The 22,822-nt window shown below is 40.5% G+C and overlaps 1 protein-coding gene across 3 annotated transcripts; it reads right to left on the bottom strand.

Annotated features, from left to right (window-relative positions):
* Window positions 1-3,518: 3,518 nt before the first annotated feature.
* On the bottom strand, window positions 3,519-22,538 carry ints1 (integrator complex subunit 1). Of its 3 annotated transcripts, none has more exons than XM_084925498.1 (48): window positions 22,425-22,538; window positions 21,946-22,065; window positions 21,553-21,843; window positions 21,241-21,437; window positions 20,962-21,099; window positions 20,719-20,878; window positions 20,529-20,634; window positions 20,161-20,347; window positions 19,835-19,980; window positions 19,603-19,744; window positions 19,272-19,448; window positions 19,080-19,188; window positions 18,876-18,996; window positions 18,712-18,789; window positions 18,454-18,611; window positions 18,089-18,188; window positions 17,908-17,999; window positions 17,752-17,812; window positions 17,469-17,666; window positions 17,132-17,261; window positions 14,541-14,720; window positions 14,227-14,376; window positions 13,958-14,137; window positions 13,761-13,865; window positions 13,484-13,651; window positions 12,817-12,928; window positions 12,577-12,735; window positions 12,339-12,485; window positions 12,130-12,228; window positions 11,808-11,932; window positions 11,340-11,594; window positions 11,075-11,234; window positions 10,860-10,991; window positions 10,522-10,690; window positions 9,827-9,953; window positions 9,606-9,721; window positions 9,414-9,501; window positions 9,068-9,318; window positions 7,479-7,608; window positions 6,717-6,850; window positions 6,395-6,587; window positions 6,146-6,270; window positions 5,936-6,045; window positions 5,597-5,710; window positions 5,421-5,491; window positions 5,240-5,331; window positions 4,925-5,034; window positions 3,519-4,440 (listed from the first exon to the last, which is right to left on the bottom strand). In XM_084925498.1, exons 2-48 carry the CDS (start codon window positions 21,998-22,000, stop codon window positions 4,325-4,327), a joined length of 6,564 nt encoding a protein of 2,187 aa, XP_084781624.1. In that variant the 5' UTR covers window positions 22,001-22,065; window positions 22,425-22,538; the 3' UTR covers window positions 3,519-4,324. The 3 variants fall into 3 exon arrangements, with proteins under 3 accessions (XP_084781624.1, XP_084781625.1, XP_084781626.1); XM_084925499.1 differs by having other exon boundaries at window positions 18,089-18,185; XM_084925500.1 differs by having other exon boundaries at window positions 21,553-21,828.
* Window positions 22,539-22,822: the final 284 nt, after the last annotated feature.

The raw sequence follows: 22,822 nt of genomic DNA, 5'->3' as shown, positions 1-22,822 counted from the left end.
CCATGACTTTATCACTTTTGGGTTGATATGGCAAACATTTTATCAAACAGATGCTTTTCAGTAGATCCAGTTAAAAATAAGCATAGGGAAGTATGAATTGAATATCCAGATTCCTGATAAATCTTTGTCTATAATTAATGCTCTTGAATTAGTCAGTTTTGGTCTCCTCCAACTCTTAAAGAAAATACTTAAAGTGTCTATAGCAAGCACATCAGGAAGTTGCAGAGTGAGTCTCTTTGCAATTTGTTTTTCCTTTAACTTTGTAACCTAAAACAGCTTCTGGCCGCAGCCAAAAACAACATTACAAGAGCTGCGTGACACAGGAGCTGATAATTATCTGTAGGTTCAGTTTTCAAGTATATAAATATTAGTGGGGGAAAATAATAATCTCAATATCTCCAAACAAACCTATGTATAAAATAACCTAAAAATATAGTTTATAAATATCTACTGAAGACATGATAACTCTATTTAAAGCTATTAAGAAGACTTTTTCACTGATGCAGGAAACTTTTTATATCTTTAAATTTGTTGCACAAAAAAAAAACACTTTTACTAAGCTGAAATTTAAATTAAATCACTCAGGCTATTTACCCACTTTTTTCCTTGACAGACATGGCTGAAGTGGATTAACTGTCACGCTCTGCCCTCGTTGTCATAAGATACCATCTGCTCTAATAGAGATTGTGAACACTGTGCATTATTATTTTTTCGATCCACTCCAGTGGCACTTTAGCTCATAAAACAAGAGTTCTGCCAAATGTCATGCGAAGATGGATGATTATCGTCAGCTCCACTGTCATGGGAATTTATCTATCTGGTGTAATTTGCAGGCTGGAACAGCAATGAGCACAGATTCAATATTTAATGAAAGTATAAGTGAAGCTTAAGGGTTGTCACTTATGCCTCTGCTGTTAATGACGTGTCACATTATCATACTTATCTGATTGGGTCAATTTTAACTCCAATTACTAGCCTCATTTCTTTTTAATTCATTAAAAATGTTGGATCATTTCAGTTGTCCACCTCTGCAAACACATTGGGAATGTATTGTAATGTATTCTCTAGCTGCTATATATTTTAGTGTCAACTGTCAGCACAAACTTAAGTCTAAACTCTATTAATGGGAGCTTGGATTTGTATAATTCAATCAACACACCTAAAATATTTTAGTTTAGAGGGGAGAAAAAGTATGATGACTGAGAAAGCCCCCATGGTTGGTGCCTCACTCTCGCTGGTAACAGTATCCCACAGCGAGCAGGTTGATTGTTTTAGTCCTGGATCACTGGCCATGGGATAAACCTGAGAGCCCAGCCTGCTTTTCATGTCAAAACCTTCAAGGGAAAGCGGCCACAATCCAAAAGCAATCACACTTGAGACATCAAAGTGCCAGGGAGAAGAGAGGCGAGAGACGGTCCACATTTTTTCCATGCAAGCCAAGTGCAACTCAAGCGTGGAGTAAAAGGAGATGATCTAAGACGAGGGTGCCATTGAGAGGAAGACGGAGAGCAGACAGATGTGCATGGGCAGGTAGTGGCACATCAGGGCTCCTCTGCAGCTGAGAGGGAGACCAAAAGGCCTCCAGTGGTCGGCATTCCTGCTTGCCGCTCATTTACTGTCCACTTTGACATGGACGGGGGAAATCGGTGATTTTTCCAACACTTGCATGGTTGGTGCTGGAAGAAATATTAAGACTGTGTATTCAAATTAAAGTGATCTTACACTGAGCAAACCAATTATAGCATTCAAATAGTATAGTGCCGAACAATTATTGCAAAATGTTCTGTAAAAATGAAAACTCCAAGCACTCGTTATGCACAAGTGACTGCTGTTAAAAAAAGAAAAGTGTACCGCAGGTTGAGATGGAGCTGAAATGTTTTAACCACAACTTAAACCGTTTGGTAGATTAGTCCACCCCCACCCCCATCCCCACCAAGGTCACGGCCTTAACACAAGAGTGTGTGTTTTGGGGGCTGGAGACCATATGAGAAGCCTCGGTGTTGGAGCTGCAAACAAGCAGGGAGAAATCTGAAATGTGATAAGGAGCACCAACTAGCCACTGTTGTTTTGCAAGTGGTCATGACTACGAGCCAGAGTTGACGTTCACGGCATTAAATAAGAATAACATTTACTTTTAAGGGTAAAGAGTTCAGAATAAATCAACAGTTAAAGCCGGTGCCAAAATACATTTAGTGCATAATTACTTTCTGCAGTAGATTCGGTTTTTTGAAAGGATTCTTTATTTTACCATGAAGCAAAATGTTAACTGTGATCACGCAAACATTTAGCTCTCTGCAGCTGCCTTTGAGTGCATCTGGATTGGTATGATGAATAAAGACAGAGGTTGTTAACTTGTCAGTGGTCCATCAGGCTATTCAGCAATAGGCTTGGCCCCCCGCTCTCCCTCCCACCACTTCCTCGTTCGCTGTCACTCATCTCTGTTCCGCCTCACTGCTGTCCAGCCAATGGGATGCTGGCGCCGGACCAAGAGCCCAAGCTGCTTGGACTTGTGTAGTCTGTTGACTGATAACCATAAACAGAATTTTTGGCGAGTTACAGGACACCATACAGGTGCAATTAACATATCACACAGCAAGTATGGTGCACGATATATATTTTCAAAACGTTTAAAATTTGAATTATGAACATCATTGTTGTCACAAGTCACCCTGTGACAGTCCCCCAATACGTTTTTATAGCACTTTGTCCAACAGCTTTGTTATTGTTGTTTTTTTTATAAGAAAAAACACATTATTTTGATCCTAAGAAAACCTGCTTCCAGCTGCCTGGCCCATATATCTCAATGGGTGACTGAACATTTCTGAATGACAGATTCCACTGACCCACCAGTGTGGGCATGTCTTACCATCACTGATGATCCTCAACCGTGCTGCGACTGCATCTCCACGTCCTCCTATGTAACAAAACACCAGGAGCACTCTACGTTGTAAAACGGCCTACCCACATCACATCTTCAAAGAAGCCTTTGGTCTGTGTGATTGAACAATTACCACCATGGTTAATTTACCATAAATGTGGACGTCCACTTTGCTAGTTTACCGGCATGCCTGCACATTGTTTAACTTATCCCTTTGACTCCATCAAGAGGTTTCCAGATGAAGTCACTGGCACTGGGCAAAACAACTCACACTTTCATGGCAAAATGGTTTCCATCACAGCATGTGCATCACGCCTTTAATTTGTCTGTTACACCCCAGTGAAGAGCAAGCGTACATGTGACAGCTGTTTCCAGTTTTATCAGGATCCAAGAAATATTGGAATGAAATGAATCCTTACAGCATGAATTTTTCCTCAGTTCAATCTTTTTTTTTTGAGGTGCTAAAATATTATTTTGAAAGCTAATAATGGGTTCTTGTGAAATTTCTGTTGCTACATTTTGAACTTTAAACTGCTTTCCATATTAAGTTCCATCAAAGTGTCTCCACTGAGCTTCCAAACTACTGAAATATTACACTCCTCACATCCTGTCAGGTTGAGTTGAATGAAAAATAAAAAAGTGGCATTTTCCAAAAGTTATTTTATTAAGTTCACAATAAGGTTGCTTCCAAATGGTGCGCAGGTTTGAAAGGAATTCACAGCACTGTTTAAACAGTTACACTTTTTCGTTTCTTAGTTTTAATGATTCACAAGCTCTTCGAACATTTTAATAACTAGTTAATAAATGAAAGCTCTTCTTGAACCCAACTAATACAGTCAAGAAAATAAGTTAAACTCTTAATTTCAAATTCTGCAAATTCAAAAATTCAAAGAAGGACTTCATTTTCAAAACTATTAAAAGTGTGAAGCCAAAAAACCCTTTTCTTTTTTCATGAAGCGTTGAAATAGTGCATCTGTAAATAATTTAATAACTTCAGAAATGCAAAAGTTTCTCTCCAAATTACACCCCAAATTATGAAATATGAATTCCTATATTATATTTATTTTTCATTATCTTCTGTTGAGAATTTCTTCAGCGTTATCCGCTCTGCTGTCTCCAACTAATATTCCTATATAATAATATGACCTTTTGATGTTCCATTTAACTTTATTGTTGAAGTAATCGAACCAAGTTAAATAATCCATATCTATTAAAATGTAGCACAGTAATACCTGTTCCATTATTACAATTAAGCAGATTTTACCATTTTAATTATATTATTTTCATTTTATTCAAAGGGATTTTTTATGCATTTCTTGAAGTTAATAAATTATCCTGAAGTTACTGAACTGAACTTAAGGGATTTAAAAAACATAATATCAAGTGTGGAACGCAAAGAATGACTGACACCATTTTTAGTCAGACGTGGAGTCGTACACTTTATCGTTAGGTTGTTGCTTCCATGTGAAGGACTTTCATGGACTCTGAGATCATTGAACTGGTGTCGATTTGTCCGTAGATACCCACCAAAAACGCCTTGTAGAGCAAGATGTCTGCATGTTCTGGAGAGGGAGGGGGGGAAAAAGAGAACACAGCATCATTCAGCTACAAATGTGCGACTCTTTTACAACAAAGACCTTTGTTAACCTCCTAAGACCCACACTCTTCCACGGCATGCATGATATTTGGGCTGATTGGGGCCCGATGAATGTAAAAACAAAGAATTACCTGATTATTATTTATTTATTTATTTTACCTTATTTTCGTTTTTATGAAAAATCAGAGCCACATATGAGGATATTCGTTTCAAATTTTGATAGAACAGTAGCAGTATGATGTCCTTGTAAATGGTTATCAGGCCCTTGTGGAGCAAAATTGAGTATTTTGGTCTAAATAACCCAAAATGTGATGTCCACATATGTGGACGCCAGGTCCTAAGAGGTTAAATCACTTAAAATATTTAAAAATACACAATTTACAAAATGTTTAATATGTGGTTCGTTTGACCAGAATACCAGCGCAGGACTCACAGAAGTGTCTTCTTACCTTGACAGAGAAGCACATATTCCGGAAGATTCCTTAATGCAGTCTGCACCACGTCAAAGTTGCCACTGCCCATGCAATACATGAAAGTTGGCAGGAAGTCTGTTGCCAGGCTACAACAAAAAAACACACACTCTTATGTAAGCAATCAGAACTTATATAAATATATGAACTAAAGAACAATGATAGACAGATAGAGATCAACATATTTTTTCATGACTATTGGCCTTTTCCCCTTCTCAGTTATTGCCACACATTTTCTTTTGCTATCAGCATGTTTTCCTTTGAGTCGTTTGTCCTGAAATGCTTTGAACCTACCATGGATTATTCTGAATGCAGCGTAGGGCGAGACTGAAGGCCATGTTCCGACACAACTCCTCAGGCGAAGTCATGAGCCTCTGCAGATCATTCTACCAACAGAAACACAATGTGGTGATTGACGTGTTTCACACTGAGACACTGCACTTGACCTTTTTTGTGTCCATTTTCTGTGACTCACAATGAAGTACTGTATGATCTCTGGGCTCCTCCTTGACTTCTCATCCACCTCTGTCAACACCTCCAACACATCTATAGCAGTTAAGAGGGAGAGAAAAAAATGAGTGTATTACTCACTATAGGTATTAAAACAGTACATTACTCAGTATGTTGTAGGACATAGAGGAGAGAAGTTACCCTCGACTGCCTCTCCCTTTGACATCTTTTTCAGGTACATTGTCATGTCTGCAGCGCTCAGTGAAAATGAGGCCGATATGTTGACTAAGGGCAGAGAACCTGCAGCCAAGTCGTCTGGTAAAGAGAAAATAATTGAGATTAAAGAATTCACGCTTTTGTGGAAACCACAGTTTGCATAGAGAAATTACAAAAGATGCTCTCAAAGTGTATCACTGAAAACGTAGCAATGTATTCAGATATACAGTATGCCAGCAGGCACAAGGTGATCAATTGTAGCTTCAGTGTATCTACAAATTTAATTACACATGAGGATTAAATGTGGACAACAGCAACTCTTACCATCTCTCTCTTCTGTAGATACCTCTGCAGAAGAGCTTTTTACAGGCAAAGTGAGTCCAGCAAGCAGAGATTTCAGCTGGACCAAATCTGGATTTTCCGCACACAAACTCCTGAAACGAGAACAGAAAAATTTGCCAAATCTTTCTGCAGACTTTTTTTTAAGGTGTTTACCCATCAGGAATGCTTTTTAAAGTTACTGCTGCCACTTACTGTAAGATGTCAGAGTGCTTCTGTAGATAAGGAATGGCTGCTGCTGCGTCGTGCGTAATGTACTTTTGTGTAAACTGAAGAAACTTGTTAATGAAGACCAACGGTGAACGTGTCCTCTGGAAATTCTACAAGGCAAGAGAGAGGCACAAACATAAAAAAGACACTATTAAAATCTTATTTGCAGCTCCTTTTGGTAGGATCCCGATACTAAATCCCCTAATGAAGATTTGGAAACGTGGAGCTGCCCACCTGAAGGACCTTCATAAAAGACAGAAGGCAGTCTTGAAGCGCCCTCTGGTGATCACTGTGGAAAACAAGTGGCTGCAGAAGCTCCAGAATAGCGAGTACATTGCTGAAGAATGTCATGTGGTTTTGCTGGCGAAACTCCTGCATGTTTAGGTGCATGCGACCGTGTAGGAGGCCTGCAATCATGGGCAGGTGTCTGGAAGGTCAAAAGAAACAAAAGCGCATCAGTAATCAGCTTAAACACAACACACACATCTATAGTGGTGGATAATTTACAAGCTCATGCAACAAAAAACGGCATCATAGTTTAGTCTTTCTTTTTCACCTGAGTAACAGTACAGGGTGCGATACAGCCAGCTTCCTGCAAGCGAGGTTGGCATCAGACACGCGGCTCTCAGCAGACTTTGAGTCTCCTATATCAGCAAGCAGTGTGACCAGGCGATGCACCAGGACATCAAGCTGAGAAACATAACATTTGGCAGTAAGTGGTATGTAGTAGTGAAATTGTGATTTTAAGAATTCAGAAAACTTTATTTATTAGGTAGACAGAGACAAAATATTTTACAAAAACACAATTCAGCATTATGAGAACTTTTAGTGGGTACATCAGAGATGGTTTAACCATTAAGCAAAGCTGCAAGTTACGATGTGTGACCTGTTTCTAATACACAACATCATTGTGATCTACTGCTTCTGTTTAATTATATAAAAACTTAAAAATTCCCAACAGTATCCGGTATTCAGTTATGTTGTAAGCTACTATAAGCTACTGTAGCCATGTGAACTGCACATAAGGGGACCTTTAGCATGATATTGCTATAACTAATTGTAACACTGAATAAAGGGAAATAAGAATAATTACATTTAAAGACACAATCAAATCACTCAATTACTTGTATTTAGTAAGAACTATACCATTCAGTCTACAGTAACATCTTGTTGCAAAGCTGGATCATTATTGGATCCTGGCATGTTGATGTTGTTTATACTTATAGTCCACCTTTATGTCGTTGGATACAAAAAAATACGCGAGGAGCCTACACAAGATTAGGCAGGAAGTTCTATAACAGAGGGAAGACATCTTTACCTTGCAGCTGCTGCCATCTGCTGCCCCGCCGCTGCTGAACGTGCTTTCAGGCAGGGCAACGTGCTGGATGACCTCAGGGAAGTGCAGATAGATCTGTAGCAGCAGGTTCTGGCACCTCTTACTCATTGCACTGAAAGCCAAAATACACAAAATGCTAAGTATGCTATACGTTATGGTTCCACCATGAAAAGTTTCTTTGGGGGGGTGGGGGGAAGACACCATTAATGCATTATTGGCTTAGAACAGTTCAGTTGTCCATCCTAAAGCTCCAAACTTAGCGAGAAAATAATCAAGAGTTTAATCCCTCATGTTATGGAGTTGTGTCACTTGGACCTTTTTATTTGACAGTAAATGGATGCTTACTTTTTGTGCAGTCACAGAACACTTGTCACAGCTTTTCTGCTCAAGTGAGCTAGAGTCCCACTGACTTTATAATGTAACTTTTATCAAATTCACTCAAACTAATCTTTTTGCAAGTGATTATACACCGAGCTGACGTGACACCAGTTTAGGGAACACGATATAGTAGTTCCCTATTATTTATGTCTGTAGGCAACAACAATTAACATATATTAACACAAGCTATTGACATGAATAGCTTAATGCAATTCAGAGGTATTCACCTTCGAGTCAATGCAGTTTTATAAAATCCTCTTACTTGCTAAGGCTCTTGTCAGGCTCAAATGATGCACTTCTACTAAATGAGCAGTTTATTACAGCTATGCATTAAGCAAATCAGAGCGACCTTGACCAAGAGTAAAACATCGGCTCACTGTTCAATAGTTTCTGTGTAATTGGAATAAACACCAGCTTATCTGTCAGCAAGCTCTCGCAAGAAGAATGCTTAACATACAATCAAGTATTTACCCGACACAAGGCCGAAACCCTCTACTTTCAACATGTTTTTACCCCGCCATATTTTCACTAGCAACCATTTCACCAAACAGCTTAACTGCACTTAAATTACTGTAATTCTGAAGCTAATTTTCCTTGACCTTGGCCAAAGTTTCCTCATTAAAGTGGTTTAATAACCAGAGACATATTCATGAAAGGAGGGTTTGCCTCCACAAAGAGTTGCACCCTGATCTCTGACAGCTAAGTCAGTGCAGGAATTCACAACACAGGCAAGTTTAGAGCTTCAGCCTTAATCCTCTTGCCTTCATTATAATACACTGAGCTTTTAAAGAGATCACAGTACAGACGACTTCTGCTGGTTTTAATTTCACACCAATAGACCTAATTATCAAGTTTTCCCTGGTCCACAGCATTGTGGCTGACAGAGGAAGTCTGAAAAGTTCATCTGCACTGAGAAGGAAAATCTGGTGCGATTTACCCCAAGTTTATCAGCACAGCATAAGAAGGAAAAAATGACTTTCAGTATTGGGGCCAATTAGTGTGAACAATACAATGTGTCACAATAAGATTAATTGAGTACTATGGTAAAATATCCACAACTAAATGCAATAAACATATGTATTACCAACTAAGAATGGATAAAGAAAAAATCAATCTGAAAAAACAAAAAGACGAAGAAACAGCGGAGGCGTTGCCGATAAATACAGCAAATCTTTAAATAATATAAACCTTACCTTTCCTCCCATTTTTTTGAGCAGTTGATGAGGTACTCTGATACTTTCTTGATGTCTTCTAAATTTCCATTACAGTACGAGTGAAGGAGGGGCAGTCTGGATTGGATGAGGGAGCAGGGGGCCTGGTCCACACTGTTTTTGTCATCCTGGAGTGTGTCGTGGCTGTTAAGCTCTGATTCTGACAATATCAGGTCCATCAGGCTAATGAGCTCCTCTGAACTGAGCCGGAGAACAAACTTCTCGGTTTTCTTCTAAAAAGACCAAAAGGAGAGCACCAGAGTCACCAACATCAGCAGAAAAGAAATAAGAAAAAAAAGGTGGTAACTATGAAAGCTTTTGATCCTACTTGAGGGATCTTCTGGTCACGTCCTTGCCAGATACGAGGAATGTGGCTGCACGCCCACAAGAAATCCAGAGCAGAGGATGGGTCCAGTCTAATAAAAGCAGCAAAGTGAAATTTTGAATTCTCTACACGTAGGATAATCCTCAATAAAACCTCAAGACTGTGGCAGACAAAGGTTATGATAAAACTACATACTTGTAGTCTCTGCGCTTGCTGAGAAGAGCACTGATACACTGCAGCAGAGTGGACCAGTTTGACTGATGTGTAAGCAAGGCCAACAGATAAGGTCTGTAAGCTGGGGTCCCTCGTGCCTGAAACAGATAAACAGTAAGAAAGGATGCATCGCTAATGCCAAGCAAACACCTTCTCTGGTGTGATAAGCCAAGAACACTATCTGCACACAAGCCTTATCTTACCTTGTTGAGGGCAAACAGCAGCTTCTGTTGAAGGTCTGGACACACTGAAGTAACCTCAGGGTCAAGACGCTCCAGCCAATCAACCAGAAGCCCAGAGCTAAGTCCTGACTTTGTCACCTCTGAGCCACTGGCAAAGATCAAACCAAAGGATTAGTTTATACAAATGTAACTCAGCATCTGTTAACTACTAACAGGAGAGCTAAGGCACATCTATAATAATATTTAGTGTTAACAAAGTTGCACTGGTCAATTAGAAACAACAAACCAATTTTGAAGTTGTTACATGGAACCTGTCTTTGTCACCTTTAATTATCATTTTAGCCTCAATAATGACAACAAAATAGCTTTTAGAGCTACATCCCTTTTCTGACAATTTACAGAGAGCATCCAATAGTGCTATTACTCCCTCTACTTGTACTCCTATCAGAAAATATATATAACACAGTAAGCAACTTCTCAGTGGCAGAACTGATCACAGATGTCTTTGATGTCCATAGCATGTGCATCTGAAAAGCCACCGCAAAGCTGAAAAGCTAATTCAACGTTAAATTCCAAATGGAGTTTAAAGTATAAGGCCACAGGCAGCAGTCGCTGTTCTGCTATTTGTCCCAGGCAGGCATGTTTGCCATCTAGTCCTGTCAAATATAAATGTTTCTTGCATGACTTGTGAGGGAAATGAGAACTGTAGCGCTCACTTATTAGAATCCACTTCCTTTTTCACAGCTCGCTCCTCGCTTTCCTGAAGGAGCAAAGAAATCACCATAGCAACAGAGCCCGCTGTCCCATTCTGTGTACCAACAGTCATCAGCAGAGACAGTAGCTCCTCCAAATATGGCGACTTCACCTCCATCAGCCCTTGTAGCACTGAAAAATATTAATAAGTAGTATATTTATCATAGGCTTTGGACCACCTTTATATTGTTTAAACACAATAAATGGGAGTATGGGAGTGATAGTTCCTAATCCAAGCTGCTGTATCTATCTATCTATCTATCTATCTATCTCCTAAACAATCCAGTGACTTCATTATTACCTTTGCCAACAAGTTCAGGTTCTGCATTACATTTCTCTCCAGTTTTCAGCATTGCTATGATGGCTCTCAGTGGAACTTCAGTATCTCTGCGATATGCCAACGCCTCAGCCAGGTGAAGGAAACCTGTACGTACTGCAAAGCAGAGAAACACATTACTTGCAGTTTATAGAAAATGAATAAAGCAGCATCTGCAAAGAAATTACTGGCATACTCACCATCACTGAGCCTGTGCTTGTGAGAGTTCTGTCCAGCAAAAGATCTGAGCAGAGTCTTTAGTGGTCCTGCCTCTACAGTTGGGTTGTCTAACCAGATTAACATCTCAACAATGACTTTGAGAAACAGTGATGAGAAAGCAATGTCCTGGGAAACGAGACGCTGCAAAGAACATGCAGAAAGCAAAAGATGGGAATACTGTATTTAGAAGCTTTATAAAAATACATAGAAATATGAACTGACTCTGCTTGTGTATGTGTGTTCCACCTGATAGAGATGAAGCTGGCGCATAAGAGGACAGGACAGAGAGTGACTCCGATGCATTGATATTACTATTGGCCCTGCATGAGCAGAAGCGAGCAAGGCTGCAATGGCCTGCAGGAGTCGAAATGCCAAACCACCCTGCTGAATCTGGCCCTGCTTAGCTCGCATTAACTCTTTAGCTAAGGCCTGCTGGAGGGCCAGGGAGACCTGACTGGGAGGAGGGCCATGCCAGCGGGGGTCCACTTTCAAGGGGAAAATCTGTAAAGATTAAGAGAAAAAAAAAAAGTAGGAGAAGTTACAGAAGTTACCCAACATCAGTCTCAAAAGAAATAAACTACTTTTTATTTGGATTTAAAACTCAACTAAATAATAAAATTCAGCCCAAAGGAAATTGTAACTTGTCTACTAAGTGCGCTAATAGTTTAAATAATGCCAGAAAGAGTGGAGAAATAAATGGCCAGTACATCCTACCTGAAGCAACATGCCAGTGAGATCATCGTCAGGCCCGACTACAGGAAGCTGAGTGGCTGCTCTCATCTTCACAGAGCTGTGAGGAGTTTCCACTGTAACTTTGGCCTTGCTTGTTTCAGATGAATCTGCCGGGAACAGTGCAATAAGAACATTAAATAATGTTGAAAATGCAATAAATTCTGAGGTGTAATTTTGCAATCTACTTCAAATTAAAGCCCAGGGCCATGTACTGTTAGAAATCAAAGCATAATGTGGATAAACATTTCATCTATCCAGTGATTTAAATGTTTACTTAAATGTTTTACAGGATAAAGACACTGACCTCTGTGTGGAGGAAGAGAGGAACTGAGTAAAGAATGGAAAGTATGCCCCCCAGTGGCCCCTCGCTCATGCTGCACTTCAACCAAATGGGCCATGTAGTCTGTGACAGAGGATATATACACAATAAGATCAATGTTAAACAATTTTAAAAAATCCCCCAAAAAGTAAAAAAAAAAAACAGGTAGAACACAGAAGAAAAGATAATCTTACGCTTGTCCATGATGTTTTGCTCTAAAGCCTGTGGATCATGGGACACAGCCTGATCCAAGTACTGCAAAAGTTTACTCATACTGGAGACTGGAATCCCAAAAGATTGAACAAAAAGCAGCAGCTGCTGAGCCTCTAGGTCTTGTAAAGCTGATAAAAGGGTACACACACATTCATTAAAAAGTAAAAAATTAATTATTTGATGAAAAACAAAGATTTTTATCCACATGACAAGTTGTACCTGCATCGACCAGTCGTGAGACCTCAGAACGAATCATCCTCAATTTCAACCAATCGGGAAGCAGCAGGGCTTCCTCTGAGGTGTCAACCAGGAAGGCAGTGGGTAGAGGTTTCTTGTCAGGAAACCAAATGTCCAAAAGCATGTGGAAATCACTCTCTCCTGTAATAATACACAATGCTAAACTTGTTCATACAGCCCTTTAGCAGTGCTGACAATGTACTTTAAATCAAACAGGGCTACCTTTGGGTGGTCCCAGAGTTAGCAAGATAACAATAGCATGGACTACAAGAATGTGCATTGTAGCAGTCTCCCCTGTAGTCCAGCGTAGAAACACCTGGTCTTGAGATTCTGACTGTAAAACACAAAATAAAGCATAAAGTTACAAAATAAATGCATCTTTCCCTGGTGTATGTCCAGTTTAAGAACAGAAATTACTCTTCGACTTAGAATGACTCTCAGGTGGAAGTTCAATATTTTCTGTACTTGGCTATTCAGTACTAGAATTTTTTTTTCTTTAACTCAAGACTGTTCAATGAAAACAGAAAAATTATTAGTTTACAAGGCCTAAAATCTTAACATTTATTTAAAAGGGGAGCTATTTTAAAAATTTCTGTTAACTTTCTTATCACTTAACTAGACTAGCTTTGCTAGGTTTAAAATAACCCTTATTTATCTTAAACGCAGCATTGGGCAGTTTTATCTCCCTTTAAGACCACCCTCCCTTAAAGAAGGAGGGTGGAGTCTAAAGCCTGAGCTTTTGGATCACAGGGATTACTTTTAGACAATTATTTGAAATCTTTAATAGAGAATCCAACAATGTAACAGTAGTTATATGACTAAAAATGAGGAAAAGTGTAAATTGCTGTGGGCTAGTGAGAAGAGAAAAGCATTCATCGCCAGTGCTCACCCAGCTGTAAAGATCCTCGCCCTCCTTGGTCTTCCTCATCCTCTTAATATACGTAGAGAAGATGGAGAGGAAAGCATAGAGCACAGCATCAGACTCAGGTCTGCTGGAGTGTTTGGAAAAGAGGTTGTTCATGATGGTTGAACGCTCGACGATGAGCCGGGCAATGTCCTGCAGAGAGCAAAAGAGAGACCAAACCCATGTCAGCGCTGCTCATTGACAAAAAGAACAGTTTAAAATAAAGTGACATGTGGAAACTCAAGCAACTCGCTGTGATTACCAAAGCCAGGTCATTATGAGAAGCCTGCTCCTCCACTGGTGCATGCTGGGATAGATAGATAAGATAGGCACTGATCGTCTGTGGATCTGTCTCCATGTGAATGGCCTTTAGAAAGTTAACAGACATCAAAACTCTTACTTATTAACCTTCATTAAAGTTTTACACTTATTTCCAGTCCACTGTTGAGAAAAACTGACCTGCTGCAGGGCAGTGGATGTCATGCCCCTGACACTGTCAAACAAAGGGAGCTTGGGGAGGTCCTGTAGCAGCCACTGGTAACCTGGCAAGAGCTCAGCATCTGCAGAGTCTTCTTCCATGGGCTGGTCTCGCTCCTCCCCATCTTTCAAGCCTCCTTCAGTCAGCACCAAAGACAAACCCTGCACACAAATATGCAATGTATATTTTAAATAATGATTTACCTACAACACAACACCATGAAACATTTTTTATCCTTTCAGGACGGTACCTTCATGGCTAACACTCTTGATGCCACTTGAGAAGAGCTGAGACGGCGCAGGAAGTAATCCAGTACTTCACATGTTGTCTGCTCATCAGCCTTGGGACCTAACAAAAGATCCTGGAGGCGCCCAAGTAATTGCCTCTGCTTTTGTTGTCTCTGACAGGAATAAAGATCAGAAATCATAGGATTAGTCATTAAGTCTTATTTTGTACCCAGATGCAAATTTCTATTATCAAGCACATGTATACATTTTGTATGGAGGGTATGAATTTGGGATGGAGCCCTGTAATTAAGAAATAATGTTAAACTAATTAAAATACTTGTCTCTTCTTGGCTTTCTGCTCTTTGCTTTCTCCTTCTTCATCATCGTCTATGAGCAAGCTGTCATCTGCAGCATCGTGAAGAAGGAATTCACACAGGCATTGCACTGGGAGCACATCCAAGGACCCCTCACTGGACTGGACCAAATCAGCCAACCATGGCATGGACTGAGAAGAAGCCTGTAAGGGATTGAAAATATACATTTTAACACTGACATTACAACAGCAACACAATTTATATTTTCTTCCAAGTCAGTCCCATCCATCCAATCAGTCTGGATGTGAGAGGTAGGGTACACCCTGAACAGTTTGCAGGGGTTACACAAAGAGAGAGACAACCACTCACACTAACAACTTAGAAACACCAAGTAAAGTACAATGCACTTCTGGGGAGAACCCACACAGGTACAGGGATAAATATGTAAACTCTACTCAGAAAGGCCAAAGACAGCAAGAGGATTTGAACCCAGAAGCAATGGTACTAACAACAACTCAACCATGCTGAAGCTTACAGCACTCATGTGGTTTCCCATTCAAATACAAACCAGGCCAAACCCTGCTTAGCTCTTGAGATCAGATGAGAATCGGGCACACTCAGGGTGGTACAGCCTAAGCCCCAAGCCAAGCTAATATAGCTAATATGCACATCATATGATTGTTGAGGCATAATCTAATCTTTTATATCTAATATAATTATAATCTAATATTACATGTTCTTGGAAACATTAGATAAGTACTGAAGTCAATATACAGGGAGTGCAGAATTATTAGGCAAATGAGTATTTTGTCCACATCATCCTCTTCATGCATGTTGTCTTACTCCAAGCTGTATAGGCTCGAAAGCCTACTACCAATTAAGCATATTAGGTGATGTGCATCTCTGTAATGAGAAGGGGTGTGGTCTAATGACATCAACACCCTATATCAGGTGTGCATAATTATTAGGCAACTTCCTTTCCTTTGGCAAAATGGGTCAAAAGAAGGACTTGACAGGCTCAGAAAAGTCAAAAATAGTGAGATATCTTGCAGAGGGATGCAGCAGTCTCAAAATTGCAAAGCTTCTGAAGCGTGATCATCGAACAATCAAGCGTTTCATTCAAAATAGTCAACAGGGTCGCAAGAAGCGTGTGGAAAAACCAAGGCGCAAAATAACTGCCCATGAACTGAGAAAAGTCAAGCGTGCAGCTGCCAACATGCCACTTGTCACCAGTTTGGCCATATTTCAGAGCTGCAACATCACTGGAGTGCCCAAAAGCACAAGGTGTGCAATACTCAGAGACATGGCCAAGGTAAGAAAGGCTGAAAGACGACCACCACTGAACAAGACACACAAGCTGAAACGTCAAGACTGGGCCAAGAAATATCTCAAGACTGATTTTTCTAAGGTTTTATGGACTGATGACATGAGAGTGAGTCTTGATGGGCCAGATGGATGGGCCCGTGGCTGGATTGGCAAAGGGCAGAGAGCTCCAGTCCGACTCAGACGCCAGCAAGGTGGAGGTGGAGTACTGGTTTGGGCTGGTATCATCAAAGATGAGCTTGTGGGGCCTTTTCGGGTTGAGGATGGAGTCAAGCTCAACTCCCAGTCCTACTGCCAGTTTCTGGAAGACACCTTCTTCAAGCAGTGGTACAGGAAGAAGTCTGCATCCTTCAAGAAAAACATGATTTTCATGCAGGACAATGCTCCATCACACGCGTCCAAGTACTCCACAGCGTGGCTGGCAAGAAAGGGTATAAAAGAAGAAAAACTAATGACATGGCCTCCTTGTTCACCTGATCTGAACCCCATTGAGAACCTGTGGTCCATCATCAAATGTGAGATTTACAAGGAGGGAAAACAGTACACCTCTCTGAACAGTGTCTGGGAGGCTGTGGTTGCTGCTGCACGCAATGTTGATGGTGAACAGATCAAAACACTGACAGAATCCATGGATGGCAGGCTTTTGAGTGTCCTTGCAAAGAAAGGTGGCTATATTGGTCACTGATTTGTTTTTGTTTTGTTTTTGAATGTCAGAAATGTATATTTGTGAATGTGGAGATGTTATATTGGTTTCACTGGTAGAAATAAATAATTGAAATGGGTATATATTTGTTTTTTGTTAAGTTGCCTAATAATTATGCACAGTAATAGTCACCTGCACACACAGATATCCCCCTAAAATAGCTAAAACTAAAAACTACTTCCAAAAACATTCAGCTTTGATATTAATGAGTTTTTTGGGTTCATTGAGAACATGGTTGTTGTTCAATAATAAAATTATTCCTCAAAAATACAACTTGCCTAATAATTCTGCACTCCCTGTAATACAACAATGACCAGGTCATTTTGGACATTTTAAAACCGATATGTTCCATGTAATGCCTTGAATTTGGTCATTGTTTGGCAATTACTGAAGATGAGTTTGAAAAAAATTTGAGTCGCAACAGACAAGACTCACTGATTAATAACATAAACTACTGCTCTTTTTCAATACTGTGGCTGAACTGTCGGGACTACAACAAAAAACTGAAAAGGGGGGGAAAAACGGGTTATTTTATGGAGATGGGGGAGAGTATGCAGAGTTTGGGAGAGTTATTGAAATGGTCATTACCTGTCTCTGGATGATGTTGAGAAGAAAGTCGGGGTTGCGACTGCGGCAAAGGAGGTGACCGAGACGCAGAGACTGGTTGAGACTTTTAACCTGCTCCTGGACCTGAGGAGGAGGTCTACGAGGAGGTCCCCTAAACACAAACACCAGCTATGATTCTGACCATCAAATAAAAGCTAAGATTATTTGTTATGACTTCATTCACATTGTGATGGAAAAATATTGAGCTTATATTTTTTTTTTCAGTAAAATAGGGGATTTCAAATGTCCTAATATATGAGCAAAAATGTTTCATTCTAGTATGGGTGTCCACTCTCAAATAACTGTCTTGGTATCTTACTGTGGGTCCAAACTGGTAAGCTGAGACAAGAGCAAGCTGTTGCTCTCGGTGATGGTCTGTTTGGTTGAAGCTGCAGCCAAGTGGCTCTCAAAGGCTAAAATCTCTTGTTTCTCTCTCTGGGAGATCTGTAACTCTCTGTTGATCATCTCTGTTTTTGTGTCTTCATCCGCAATGGTACAAGGAGGGTATGTATAGTTACTATAAAACCACAGAGACAAAAGTGTTAGCCAATCAGAATTATTACATTTAAATAATTTAACTGTTACTGATAACCTTTACTTACTTTGTCATAACCATCTCCATAAGCATTTTTAGGGTGGGATATCCATCCCAGGCAGCCAAACCTAAAAGAAAAAAAGATATCAGACACCATATCTGTCAACAGATACCTATAACAATTTATCTTATATGAAGATGTATGTAAATATGATTGCTGTACCTATCTTCTGAGGGTTAAATGCAGCCACAACAAGCAACAATAGCCATGCCTTCCAATAGAGTGTGGATATTGCCAAATTTGGTGGTTGGTACCTTAAACAAGAGTAGTCATTTGTTACTTAAGTCTGTAAACAGTATGACCTATATGTGTTCTTAAAAGCCATTAAGGATAAGTGACATACCCAGCAGGCAGTTGAATGTTCTCTGGGTGGTGGTATGTACACAGATTCAGAACAGCATCAATGAGCTGGATCCTCTCCACTCTCAGGACCTCGAGATCTGCTTAACAAGAAACAGGCAGACAGCTCAGCAGCACGCATCATGCCAAGAAAACTATAACAATGAAAATAGTCTTTCCTTTGTTCCTAACATTACTTAGCAAACGTAAAAAACATAAAAGTTGCCCCTTGAAATATTTATGGCAGCTCATTAAAGAGAGGCACAAGTGTTTAACAAATCTACAAACATTCGACTAGAGTTTATCATAAATAACTCATAAATAACAGCAGTCATAAACATTTACAACCAAAATGGGTCTTCCACAAACCATCTGACTGAACTCCGGCAGCTCTCTTAACCAGGTGATCAGCAAGCTCCATTGCGTCTGCCGGGCCCAGAGGCAAATCACGTGACAGCCCGATCACCAGAATACGCATCAGAGTGTCCTCCAAAAGAGGAACTTCAGAACAAAGGCGAAGGAAGAAACTGAGGAATGAAAAGAAAAGGTCCATAAAGTTACAGAAGCTAAAAAAAATTAAGAAATAACAAAAAGCAAATTATGTGCTACTATTTCGGGGTTGCTCACTTTCTGTCGCTCTCTGGAGGCCAGTTGTCCCACTTGTAATATGTCTCAGGCTGCTCTGTGAAAAGCACTTTGTGAAGGCTGCAGACATGAAGCAGATAAATGATTTATAAAGCAGCAAAAATATTTCCACGTGGACAATCGACACATCTGCTACGGATACTGACCAGTGAACGTAGTCTTTTGCACCAAGTTTGCTGATGGTAGGAACAACAGTGTGAAGCCACCACACAGCATCTCTCTGGATGGCAGCAATCTGATTCTGAAAGGACCTCAGGACCTCAAGATCTGAAACAAACCAGACACATGTTTAACCCAAGCCAAGTCGAGCTACTTTAAATACAGCAGAAGGACAAATAGACAGAACGCACTCTTCTTCTCGCCTTTGTCCCATGCAATGCCTGCTTCCTTGACCTGAGCGGTGATGCCCAACATCATAGAAACAGTGAGTAAATCTGTCACCTGGATGACAAATCGCTCCTATGGGAGAAATAACCAAGTTTAAATGCATGAACGAAACAGCTTCAACAAAGTAGGCCTGCTGAATTTTCATATCCACTTACTTTAAACTCCATGTCAACATAGCTGGCCTCTTTTCTCTCCTGCATCAAACCAAAGCAAAAGGACTGGAAGTTGATCTCATGCTTAGTCTGTTTGATGATTTCTCTGAGCAAAGCTCTTGAGGCACGAAGGTAATCATCCTTATTGGTTAACAGGTCCTGGAACACCATTGCCAAGAACTGCCGAGACAAAGATAAAATTAAATGAATCAGAATCAGAATCAGAATACTTTATTGATCCCTGGGGGAAATTATTTTTAATTTATTTAAATGCAGAGTTTATTAAAAAATAATTTCATTTCTGTTGAAATGTTTCCAAACGATCTAGTTTTACCTTTGGAGCTTGCTCTGGGCTGTGCTGCAGCACTGTATGGAGGACTTGCATGTTGTTGGGATTCCGGGCATTAGACAGCTCATTAAAGATGACGAGCTTCACCATAGTTCCCAGGTTGTCTCTGTGTGCATTTAGTAGCTCCCTGCAAAGATACACCCAAAGCTCCGGTTAGTGCGAATTACTGACTGTGATGACAAAATAGATGTGTGACAATAAGAACAACTTTACAGACCTGACACACAGCATGTAATGATTAAGAAGAACTTTGGGCTTGAGTCGGATCTTGATCAGGTTGGAGATAACCTCCATGTCATCTGCTCCGTGGGTGTTGCAGTTCATGCACAAAGACATCAGGAGGTCCTGAGCTGGGCGAGTCAACTGCAACCACAGAAAAAAGTAAGCTAATGCTTAGTTGCCTACTTTTAATGTATTGCAATAGCTGTATCTTTAGAGGCCACATTTCACCTTTTATTTACACAAATCCTGCAACATATTATTAGTACAACTATATAACACTATGGATTTATTTAACACAGCTGTCAGTATCAAGGGTTTCACCTTTGGGTTCTGGAGCCACATCTCCAGCCTTTGCACCGCCATGAGTCTTGCCTCTTTGTAGCCACATGTGGCTGTGAGCAGACGCAACAGGTTTCGGGACACATTGTCCATCGGCTGCCTGCGGTTCAACTGATCCCTGAGGACATCAAGCACATAGTCCTCCACACTCTCTGCAAGTTCGTCATACCTACAGGTTTCCAGTGAATAAGAACAATAAACACAAAATGATCAAGGAGCTCAGTGCATTGTTTCAATCATTTTTCATTGTTCAATTGTGAAAATTTAACCGCGTCACCTATATATGCTGTAAATCTGAACACACAGACTGTACGCTATGGCCGTCACATTTATGTTGGTAGCTTTCATACCTTGGCATAACCTGCCCTTCATCCTCAGGGCTGAGTTTCTCCTCAGCTATCAGCAACTCAGTCTGGCTGTCATCCTCATCTGGGGTTGATGGATGAGGGCTGCTACCTAAAGATCAAAAGCAGCATGACCAATCAGCACTTGTTTCTGACATCAGTAATCCTGACTTGCAGAAACCTGAATGTACCATACCTGCACTCAGATCTCCAGCAGAGCGGCCCGTATCAGCCTGGAGCAGCATACTCTTTGGGGGCATTTTTGTTCCAAAAGCAGTCTGAATGTTGTCAACAAAATTCTTACAGTGAGAGCTGTCCACCCAGATTCTTTCACCCAGAGAGTCCTCAATGTAAACCTGAAAGTATACGTCAGAAGGACAAATTATAAGAAGAGCTCATGCGTGACAGAAATGTGTTTGAATTTTGTGGGCGTTCTCACTTTGACAAATATCTCTGGCCAGTTCTCATCCTCCTCGTATGCTGCCATCAGCAGATTGCATGCCAGAACAGATACCAGGCTGTTGCCTTTTGCTTTAAAGTTGATAGAAGCATCCCTACGCAGGAGGCTGCACAAGGCCTAGTGACACAAGTGTAACACATGGAAAGTAACAAAGATTTTGTCAAATCAGTGAGGTTCACTTGGCGAAATATTGCAATGCTGATATACATTATTCATCTGTGTATATGTACTGAAGAATAACTGTGTTAAAAGAATTACCTCAATAATTCCCTCAGTTGCAAAAACATTGGGCTTGATTTTGGCCAAAAACATGAGGCTAAGGTAAAGTGTGATGTCGGGCTTGGCTCTGTTCATCTTCAGCTGTTTCACTGCTCCACACAGCAATCCCTCAATGCGATCGTCATTTCCTTCTGATTCAGCAGCTTCAATCTCATCCAACAGCACTGCTGGAGAAACTGCCATAGAGAAACATATTTTTTTACTTTCCTTGTCAGTTGTCACCTGAAGATTTTCTGACATTTCTATCTCAAATTTTACAACACTTCAGAAATGCACAGGCTTCAAAGTTACCTTCAATAGGTACTACTGATGGCTCCTTTATTGAGGGCGATATAGCCCTCTTGTCCACTGCAGCAACATCAGCGAGACGTCCAAGGGCACTGACAGGAGGGGTGGTGGATAGTTTGGGCCGCTTAGTTAGGTTGGCTAGCCCTGATGAGGATGGCAGAGTGGAGGAAGTCTCTCTCTTGCGGTCAGCAGGTAAATTTGTAGAGGTTGCCTTCAGGAGGACAGCGGGGGCTTTCGGCTCTCCTCCCTGGCTCTTAGAGCCCAGAGCAATAAAATCTCCTGTAGGGGGATGGCCTGCAAAAATGCAGATGTTACAATTTTAGTTTCTCCTGCCTAGGTGCTATTCAACATGGAACATACAGCTAAGATTGGATTTGGTTGCACAAGTAGTCCGACCTGATGGTTTCGCTGTACTGGGGCGCCTAAGAGTTGTAGGCTTTGGACGATTCATATTTACTGGTAGGCACAATTACAATCAAAGTAGAGCGGGAGACATGTATGTGTCATATGTGTAGCCTGTGTAAGACAAAACAATAAGTAAACATGAGGTTAGAAACAACAGCAAAGGTAAAAGCCAGTAATAAATAGCAGTTTAAATCTCTCTAAATCTCTACAGCTAGTAAATCATTGCATAAGAAGAATAGCAAGAAGGATGTGTTCAATGCCGCTTAGCACTATAAAGGTTATTAATTACATGTTTACAACACATAAGACAAAAAATGCTAGGCTAACAACGAAAACTATGGCTAGTATGGCTACTAGCACGACGTTAAACGTTAACACTGACAACTAACAGGCGTTAGGTTTCATTTAACTTAAATCAACCGTAAGTCGTTTGATTGATATGTTCAATAAAAGTCATACTGATATGATACCTGGACGATATACTTCACACAAAAAAGTCATTCACCGCCTCAAAGCTATCAGACAGACAGAGCCGTGGTGGCTTCTTTTTCTCGACTGAAATTACTCGATAACACCAACAAGTAACAAGCGCCACCAAGCGCCAGGGAGGGTCATGTACATCTACTTTGAGTGTCACCTCCTGCTAGTCGTGCTGTATATATACACCAAGTTCGTACACGAACTTGCTCTCAACTTTTTATTATTAAAGCATTTCCAATCAGTTCAAAGTAAAATAGTTCGTCGTATCCTTAAATGTCTATGCAGCAAACATTTGTGTTTAATTACTTTTACAGATTAAAATGGTTAACTCTTCCAATCATGGTGGAATTCTTATCTTTAACCCTCGTGTGTAATATTTACGACAGAA

The sequence above is a fragment of the Perissodus microlepis genome, chromosome 4 (genome assembly GCF_051167445.1).
Source record: "Perissodus microlepis isolate ML-2025 ecotype Zambia chromosome 4, ASM5116744v1, whole genome shotgun sequence".
In the NCBI taxonomy this organism is placed as follows: domain Eukaryota; kingdom Metazoa; phylum Chordata; class Actinopteri; order Cichliformes; family Cichlidae; genus Perissodus; species Perissodus microlepis.
This window is presented reverse-complemented; position numbering and strand designations above follow the sequence as displayed.

Coding starts and splice junctions, on each gene's coding strand:
- ints1 (XM_084925498.1), bottom strand. CDS start 22,000: ATGAATCGTCCAAAGCCTACAACTCTTAGGCGCCCCAGTACAGCGAAA. Junction 18,997..19,079: donor GGACAAAGGCGAGAAGAAGA/GTGCGTTCTGTC, acceptor GGTTTGTTTCAG/ATCTTGAGGTCCTGAGGTCC. Junction 9,722..9,826: donor TGCTGTTTGCCCTCAACAAG/GTAAGATAAGGC, acceptor TATCTGTTTCAG/GCACGAGGGACCCCAGCTTA.